Raw genomic sequence first — 10,263 nt, 5'->3', positions numbered from 1 at the left:
GTCTTTATCATCATCTTCTTCTTCTTCCTGGTTCTCCATCCTGTCTAGAGCTTTTGACAGCTTCAAAGCGACCTGTTTTGTGTCGCTTCCTCTTGTCAAAGATCTCAGCTTGTCGCCTTGTCTTGATCATAGAACTTCCCAAAGATCTTGGCTACTGGAAGAGCTTTGGTTTCTTCAGACATTAAGGCTATACTCCTAGCCATTTCAAACTTGTCGCTCATGGCATGTATGACAGCAGTGTCTTCTCATACTCTGGGATGATGTGGCCAGCAGCGGTTAGCTTATCTGTGAGTACGAAGAATCGCGACTGGCAATCAAGGACACTTTCATTCTCAAGTTGTCTGAAGGCATGAAACTCGCGTTGTAACACGAATTTCCTGTTGTGCTTCATGTCCTCACTTCCTTTGTGAATGACTATGATCGTATCCCAGATTTGCTTGGCGGTAGGGAGACTTTTTACCTTGTCAACATCATGGCGCTGTAGTCCGACGAGGATCATCTGGCGAGCTTTGGCATTAACTTCGATCTTCCTTTAGTAGGCAGCGTCCATCGCGCTTCTGGGGATATCTTCAGGGATTTCATCATCTCCTAATTCGATGACGTTCGAGCATTGAGCGTCCATCTGCTTGATCCAAGTCTTGTGCATTTCGATCCACCAGTCGAGTTCGCCTTCTTTTAGTAGAGGTGGCTTGTTGAGAGTTTGTCCGTGAGTTGGAGTAGAGGAAGACATGGTGATTACAGAACGGTTCCTGCTCTGATACCAATTGTAGGATCGTTGATTGTCCTTAGGTCGTGACGGCAGCGACCTCGTGGTCTCAAGTTAACTTTGTTGATCGTAAGGATCTTTAATGTGCGGAAATAAACTTGAAGACACAATGTTCTGCAAACAAACTCGTATATTGCTTATCAATCCTAGTTACAGTCTAGTTTCACACACAGTAACAACTTCTAAGTAAGCTAGATCTCTAAAGCAACTATACTACACTCTCTCGCTTGTTTACAAAGCCACTTTCGACTAAATTCCTCTCTAATTTAGTCTTTGCTTGTCTCACCTCGTCAACACATGACGAAATGCTATCTCTCGTATATATAGACCATCTAACATCTGATCTATATCGAATCTACTCCTAAATCGAATCTAAACTGAATTGCAACAACCAAATCTTCTAATTATAGAAGATATAAAATAACGAATAAAATAAAAAAAAATGCTAAAAGATAAATGTATGTGCTAGATACTGATATCACTTCGTATCTAAGCGGATCTAAGTGCCGCGTGAGAGACATGCTCTGGTCTCTTCCGATCTTCTAAGTGCCAAAGGCAATGCGCTTCTCGTCTTATAGTCTCGAGGTCGCTTTGATGGTATATCGTCTGCAGCGACCTTGCATTGGCTATCGCGACCATCTTTTATGCTTGGCACTGGTGCTCGTCGTTGATAAGTCTTTACAGCTTGGACTTTACAACATCTTATGTTAGACAGATGCTTGTCTGTGATCGTCGCGACCCTCTCTGTCAGTAAAGCGACCTTCAGTATATAGTCGCGACCTCTGATTCATGCATAGCGACCTGCTCCTGATCATCGCGACTTGCTTTCTGTGCTCTTCTCCACTCCATACGCTTCCTAAGTACCTACACTGAGTAAACTCAATGTAGATGTTAAAAGCAAGTGTTTGTTATCAATAAAACTAGAGAAACTGAGGTAAAGCAATACTTGCTTGACCCAACAGTCATCGATGTTGGATAGCGGGATCTTGTCTGTGATTTGTCATGGAACAAGGTAGATCCTTTAAGACGAAGCAAATACCCGATCCAGCTACTCTTGGACTACCTTCTTTGACTTCTCTACTTTTACACCTCCGCTTCATCTTTGTGTGCGAAATGTTGGACTCTCTTACATCCACTCCCAGAAAATCTTGTCCTCTGACAACTTGTGCGATAGAGTGGCATTCTTTCCCTTAAGTCGTTGCTTCTCAGTGATCCACATGGCCCTTCCACTAATAGGATCATCATCTAAATATGCGCATAATGCAGCGTGAAACGAGTTCGTCTCTAGCTGCCACCTCTCAATAAATGCGGTGACTAGCTTCCTATTGACATGCTCGTACATCATTGATGGGATGTGAACAAGGCCTGCGGAAATAGCTGCTAGCGCCCCTGGCGAATTGGGCTCTAGAGCCCATGCTCGGATGGAAGAGTGCGTGAACTGGAAGCTAATATGTCGACTCTGCAAATTTACACAAATAATCAGATTAAACATGGGATCTATAAAAATTGTTTTACTTAATAAGAAACATTTAACAAGATAAACTTACAATCCCTTTGCAGATATTGTACATGACGTGTCGGTGAAGCTCCACAACAATATAGGGACTTATGGGCCCTCACAAGTTGATCCGGTCATGTAAAGGGTTGATCAGCTTGACCTCGGTGGCTCTCTTCCTTGAAGCTGTAGACGGTCCAACTGCGTCTTCTCGGCCAACCTCTTCATCTTCTGGAAGTGTCCACGGTCTATTGCCCTTCTACTGGGGTAAATCCTACAAAATATTTCAAATTTTTTATTAATATGATTTGTACAACTTATCTTATGAAAAATAATATTAAACTTACCATTGGTATATCCTGCAAAACATACAATTTTTTTATCGATGTGATTTTTGGTAACTTATCTTATTAAAAATAATATTAAACTTTATTATATAATTTTATACCTCATACCGACACCCTTCATCCAAGGTTTCATCCTAGGGTTCTGAGCGTAGGTGAGAAATTGTGTTCTTGTTGCTCTAGCATACCACCACCGACTATTGTTGGGGGTAGTACCTCCAACAACATCTCCTACGAGGATGACACCTCAGACATATAGTCAGGCATCATTGTAGCTGAATGCGAGTAATTTCATTGACTCTGAGATGTATGAAGGTGAAATGTATGGATGAAGCATTGAAAAGGATGGTCGTCATCCTTCATGCCACACAGATTGCGGGGGTGCATCCTCAATGATGACAAAGGATCACCCTTCTTCTTCTTTCAGCGGACCCGAGAAGGTCCCAACTCTATCTATGCTCTTGTTGCCTGTTATGTGGCTAATTTCTCCTCTCGTTCTTTCCTACCAGCATGTTCTGCTTCTCTAACAACATCTATCTTATTCTGTCATGCAAATCTCGACTCGATCTTCTTGCCATTTTCTTCATCACGTCCTATAAAAACGAATATAATGTATATTATAAGATTGAATAACGTTGATAACAGTATCAGAATTACTGAACAAGATGAATAAAATCTCAATTTTGTAAAACAAGACTTGCGGTTTATGGGGAGCCAACCAGAACATTCAGTTTCTGATATGGCTCCTAGGTTCGTGGAAAAGTTGTTATAACAACTTCGTAAATAAGCACTTCTAGGGACTTAGTGACATAAGCTATTGTAAGAGTTTCGTCACGAGTCTTAGGCCAGTCCAGAAACTGCATTGTTCTTGCTGGCTTCCCATAGACTGCCATTTTCATCCCCAAAACTAGTCGAAACCAACAATATCCAAAAACAGTTCTTCACCTAATTTATTCTTTTAAATCCAAATCAACTATACCTAAACATATAGTTTCAAGTTCTAATAGTGAAATATATAAATTATAAACTCATAAATCCTAAAAAATAAATTAAAACTTATAATCATCCAAAATTATGATTTATACATATAAATTGCCAAAACACTCATTTTTTAATCTAAATAACAACAACGACATCCAAACCATGGTATTAACAAGTTCTAGTCCTAAAGATTCAAGAATAACAACATGTAGTAGATACAAGAGGAGTTTACTAACCATTAATCTTTGAAATGAAGGAGAAATGGTCAAGAATCGAGCAACGAGAGTCGTGACAAAGCTAGGAGGCGCTGAATTTGAACTTTTTTGGTCCAGAGCGTTTTAGGAGGTGGCAGAGAAGAAGGTATGAGGATTTGGGGAGAATAATCGCCTTTTATAGGCAATTAAGCTTATTGACGAAGTTATGGGGAGCGCTTTGTTAGGAAGCCCGTCCCTAGAGCTTCATCACAAAGCTGTAGATGGAGCACCGTCACGAAACTGTAGATAGACCTTCGTGACGAAGTTCGTTGGGACGGTTAGCAAAAAGTGTTGTGCGATAAATAGCAATACCCTATGAAAATACAAGTCCAACTTTTAAATCTCCATAAAAATATAGGATTTATTCGCTAGGTCCATTATAATGCCTTTTTCCATTATAATAGAACTTCTTTTAAATAAAAACTTTTAAAACTTAGAAATTTGTGTAAAATTACTCGTACAATTAGATATATAATTAGTTTTTACAAAACACTATTATATAAAAAAAGTACTTATTCACAATAATTTAATTACTCACTCTGCCCCCTTTTTTCCCTTTTTCTTTTTTCACATTTACCAATGCATGTTTTCTACCGTATATATCTCCAAATATATTCATCTAAAATCTTAAAATTTTGATATTCTTAAAGTACCTATTGAGACGAATCAAACAAGATCACTCATAACTATGTTTTTACTTATATATTGGAAGTCATTAATAAGATTGCCTTGACCGAGAATAATGCCGGAAAAAAAGTAAAAAAAAACTTTTAGGAACGGGGAGTATAAGGTACAAAACCAAACAGTCATTATTATAATTTCTGGATCTACTACAACTGAATAATCTATTATTTAAAAACTTCCACGAAAATCTACAAAAGATATGGTTATACAATCGCAATGATTGTAAGTTTGTAACACATTTATCATCTATATACAACAATAATAACATCCCATCAGCAATATGTATAACACATCCGTGATATTGTTGTACTTCATTAATTTCTCTTAAGAGTGAAATAGACCAATCCAGAATTTGTGGAGTTTTTGGATTTAAAATGGAATTATCTTATAAGTTATCAATTATTTTAGAATAGCTTATTATGAAGTAGTATATCAAACTTTTATGTCTCCAAAAATCTACTGGTGACTCTAACATGTTATCAAAGCTTTCGGTCTCAGATATAACTGTGACTCATGGGTCGGATATAGGCATGTTTTCCTTAATGGAGGATTGTAAAGGCCTTTCCGCATCTAAATTAAAATTAGTTTAAGGCTGCGTTCGGTATGATTGAGATTAAAGTCAGTTGAAGTTGAAATAGGGAATTGAAGTAGTTGAAATGAGATGGGTAAAAATAAACTAGTTCAACCACAACAATTGAAATTGCTTCAACCCACATATCTCAGTTGAAGAAAAGTGATTGAAATCGATTGAAAACAACCTCATTTCAACTGATTTCAATCAACTGAAATGAGTTGTGTACCGAACGCGTTTTAGGAGCGTGATTGAAGGAATTCAATCAGTTCAATACCCCTCCCGAACGCAGCCTAAGTGCCTACCGTATAAGTTATTGGATAACTTCTATTGTTAATTATTTTAGTATGGAACTCCCGGCTTATGTGTTACACCCAATATACACGATATACATCTAATATGTTCTGACTGTGCTAATGAGTCTCAAATTCTAAATTTACATGGTATCAGAGTATTTATGATTCTGAACCTCTTCCCGTGTTAATTCAAGATTTTGCCTATTATCCACCTTACTTGGCTTGGTAGACTCTACTCGCCTGCCCTTTAACTACCTATCAAAAGGCCTTAGCCCCCGGCCTACCTTACGTACTACCAGTTGCACTTGAGAGAACGTGTTAACCTATCCCATACTAAAAACAACTAAACTTATTATATAACGGAGTGGATTACTCTTCTTGTTGTCAATTAGTTTTAGGAGGCAACCTCATGAGCTTATATTATAGGCCTAACACACCTACGTGCTTGTCCTACACACTTCAGTTTGGGCCCATGAACTTTGACATGGTATGATAACTGTTCGGTTTGGAACTCTTGGTAGATTAGACTAGTCGAATTAAAGCAATTGAGCTTGTGTTGGTCTAAAAAACATTGATTAAGACTTCTGGCATTAATGCATGGTCTCAAGTGCTAATTGGATCAGACTAGTTATTATCATTTAAGAGATAAGTAAAGAATAAAAGGATATATTCTCTCCATTTGTTTATAATTGTCCATTTTAATCTCTTATTCTTGTTAATCTCAAAATATCCATATATATATTTTAATCGAAGTTTTTTTACCCTTATTTTATTACTTTCTTTTCATTTTTCTATTTTTTACATGCATCCAAATTTATAGGAGGATAATCTAGTAAAAATCTCCTCTTTAATATATGTAAAAATTTAAATAGGAATTCATCGAATGTAATTATAGTTTGAGTCTTTATGCCTCCGGTCTATTAGATTTATAGACTTCAATACACGAATAATTTTTTTATTCGCTATTATATTATGGACATCAAATTCCATCGGTAAATCTACAACACAACTTTTCATCCACAAACTTTTACCATGAAAGTTCATATTATAATATACAAATGAATTTGCCTCTGCGTAAAAATCAACATACGAGAAATAACACGGATATATATAGTAAAGTAAATTATGTCATAGATTGATGCATGTTGATGGATTAATTTATCTACTTTTGTTATGTTTTTTATAATAGTTTGATCCTAGAATTGGCTGGTCAAATCAGGTGTTGACAGGTGTAAGTGTGCGCATAATCTACTTCGTGTTTCTTTCGTGTCGTTGCCTTGCCTTTAAATCCCTTCCTCTAGCTCTTACCTCTTCCTCTATATATATGAAAGCTGCTGTCAACCAAAGGCAGTGTAGTCATTCCTATACCTGCGCAAAACCAGCACACACCCACAAAAGCTCAGGTGTTGGGAAGTTAGGATGGAGTGGAGAATATCCTATCTTGACTTGCTATTGGTACCATGTGGGCTCGGGCTGCTCGCACTATACCACACGTGGCTCTGGCATCAGGTTCGAACCCGCCCGCTCACCACCATCATCGGCATCAATGCTGCCGGCCGCCGCTACTGGGTCTCCGCCATGATGCGGGTAATTTTTTCTCCTCCCATTTTACCCCTTCATCACCTCTTCATTACACAATTCTTTTCATTTCAAAAAAAAGTTTACAGTTTTTCAGTCAGTATATTTAGCAAATAAATCCTATCATAGTCTTCTAATTTAAATCCTTTTAACCTATATATCCTTTAATGGGACCATTTGATTACTTGATTTCCCTAAAAAAGGCAACACAGTGATTAATCTCTTTATAGATATATGGTCTATCATTAATGAATTAAGGGATGGAAAATGACGAGAGCCGTGAGCAAGTTATCGTGCCAGTTATCGAACCTAAAGGGTAACATGTTATTAACTCCCATGTATTTAGGGGTTTTTGAAACGGACACGATTAATTTTACGAGAAAAAGTGATGGGCAATTTGCATGTTCGATCATACTTATAGGCAAGTGTTACGTACGTAGTAATATATTACGGAAGCACATTATGTAACGCCATACCCGTTTGTACGTACTCACATGCAAATGCATCGACAAACTGATCATTTACAAACACAAAAAGTAATAACTTATCAATTATCATGATTCCACCAAGCAATCACTACTTTTAAACTCATTTTCCGGAAAAAAAAACTTTAAGCAACTAGGATTTAATGATCAATTAATTATTGGAATATGGAATCAAACTTTTTAGCATATACTTATACGCCAATTTGTTTAGTGTATATTTTTTGGTCGAATTTGTTTAGTACTTTCTCCGTCTGAACTAAACCGAGACTAATTTACCCTTATTTAACTGTGTAATGTGTCTATTAATTTTTTATATTACTATTACGCCCTCCGTCTAGAATTAATTGTTATTTTAGAGTTTTCAATCAAAGTTATAAAAAGTTAGACTATATTACTCTTACTTAGTTATTTACAATCTCTTTTTTTCTTGATAACTACCATTTGATTGACAACTAGGATCAAAAGAGAAGAAAGTGGTGGAAACAACTAAAACAACACTTATTATTAAATAAAATTTAGAGAAAAGAACGCCACTTAATTAAGGTTGTATCACTTCCCAAGTGGTTTCCCATATTTTATTAGAAAATGAATAAAGATGGAGGTTGGCTGCGACAAATACTAGTTGATTACTAGCAAACATTTAGCAAGTTCTTGCTGTATAGATATCCAGTTTAGAGCATCTGTAATATCCTTTTTGTCACGAATATGAAGAAGTATTTTATTAAAATGTTTACAATCATTGTTTAGTCGAAATTATGCAAGTTTAGATCACTATTATGGTAGAAGGTGCAAATCTTAAATTGAACCTAGCTCGATTTATGGGAGAATTATTCATGTAGGAGTATATGGTAGTGTTTTTCTGAACAAGATGTCACCATTTTTAGCATTAATGTTACCTTATTGGTGTGCCACTTCACATAGCACTACTGTCCTGATCATCATCCTAAATATCCAATTATCTCCCTATGATTTTTCTTTAATTCAAATCCGCCATGCCATATCTACCCACATTCTACACACACGTTGTAGAATTAAAGGCAGTATTATACTCTAAATTCTTACTAATAATCTATCCAAAACCCTGGTCTGATCCGAAACCTAACATATTCTCAATCAAATTGAACTTAGTATCCTAAATTTTATTCTAACTAGCAGCGTCTATATTTTCCTTTTAAGGAGGGGTGAAAGTTCATGGGAGGAGCTAGATAGAGTAAGGAAGGAGAAAGATTGGAGAGAGATCAATACATTTCTCAATGTTTATGTTAATAATTAAACTATACTAACAATACTCATTCATTACAACATTCGTCTTACACCAATTTTGATAAAGCCTTGACACTATATATAACCAGTCTAGTTCAAGATATGTATTGTTTTATACTACATAGGCTTGTTCGCAGTATTCATAAGTCAATTTTTTTTAATGAACTATATGTGATGGATTGAGCACATCTTCTTTTTTTTTGGGGAAACGTTTTCATACATGTTATGATTTTTTGCACTTATCTAAACCCTAATAAATGTTCTTAGCAAACCGTTTGTAGTATTGCATATAATGCATGTTTACACATTTGGGATGCATGCAGGACAATGAGAAGAAGAACATATTAGCAGTCCAAACACTAAGAAACACAATAATGGGAGCAACCCTAATGGCAACAACCTCCATCCTCCTTTGTTCAGGAATGGCAGCCATTTTAAGCAGCACATACAGCATCAAAAAGCCTATAAACGACACCGTTTACGGCAGCCGTGGCGAGTTCATCATGGCCGTGAAATACGTATCCCTCCTCCTCATCTTCCTCTTCTCCTTCCTCTGCCACTCCCTCTCAATCCGTTTCCTAAACCAAGTCAACTTCCTCATCAACAGCCCACGTCACAACCCAGACAACACCACCGCCGACCAAAACGACTCAGAGGCCTGCGTTTTGGCCACCTCACCCGCCTACGTGGCTGAGCTTCTAGAGCGCGGGATAGTACTCAGCACTGTCGGAAACCGTCTCTTCTACGGTGCGTTACCGCTACTTCTCTGGATATTCGGACCAGTACTGGTGTTTCTTTGCTCCGCCACGCTGGTACCGCTGCTGTATAACCTTGATGTGGTTACCGGAGCCACGTCAGCTGGGGCCCTTACGAAGAAGCTGAGAGGGATGAAAGTCAATGAGTCAGACGGGAGTGGGGTTGGTGGGGACAGCCATTTCTTATCTGTTTCCTGAAGGTGTAATTCCTTGTCACAAGAGAAAACATACACCATACATATGTGAAATGTATGATATATATGGAGCCTTTTTACAAAGGAGGATTTAGGTGTTCCAATGATGATTGAACTTGGTTTTGTTTGTGACTGTTTGATTGCTATGTATATCTTTTTTATCTAATTGTGATGTCAGGGGCACTTAACGTTATTCGAGTGTCGCAATAATGTAGTCAATTGACCGTCTTTTTCTTCTTTAGATCTTTCAATCAATTTTCTTCTTTATTTAACTTACTAGCTTTTATATAGTCCTACTTACCAAAATTGATATTTTTTGTTCGAAAGGAGGTGGCTGTGGCCCGAAAGGTTAACTAGGAATATGATGTGGAGCAGCCAACCTCCTAACATCACCCTCTAAGAAATTGAGGATCCATTCAGGCGGATTTATCAAAATCTGAATCTCAAGTGAGAAATTGATCAAAAGATAAGGATGATAAGAGATCTGCAATTTTGTTAGCCTCCCTAGAAATATAGAAAAGCTGCATGAATTGACCAACTTCTAAAATTCTAATAATAAAGCATTGGCATTTGATGACCACCAGGCTAGAGAGTATG

The 10,263-nt window shown here is 37.2% G+C and overlaps 1 protein-coding gene across 1 annotated transcript; it reads left to right on the top strand.

Moving 5' to 3' along the window:
- Nucleotides 1-6,810: 6,810 nt before the first annotated feature.
- Nucleotides 6,811-9,889, top strand: LOC141250450 (uncharacterized). Its single transcript, XM_073669975.1, has 3 exons — nucleotides 6,811-6,978; nucleotides 9,041-9,634; nucleotides 9,845-9,889. Exons 1-3 carry the CDS (start codon nucleotides 6,811-6,813, stop codon nucleotides 9,887-9,889), a joined length of 807 nt encoding a protein of 268 aa, XP_073526076.1.
- Nucleotides 9,890-10,263: the final 374 nt, after the last annotated feature.

Source organism: Phyllobates terribilis, unplaced genomic scaffold (assembly GCF_046119375.1).
Source record: "Phyllobates terribilis strain yellow unplaced genomic scaffold, ASM4611937v1 Scaffold_5718__1_contigs__length_49660, whole genome shotgun sequence".
Lineage (NCBI taxonomy): Eukaryota > Metazoa > Chordata > Amphibia > Anura > Dendrobatidae > Phyllobates > Phyllobates terribilis.
Note: the sequence above shows the minus strand (reverse complement) of the source record. Positions and strands in the feature narration are given on the sequence as shown.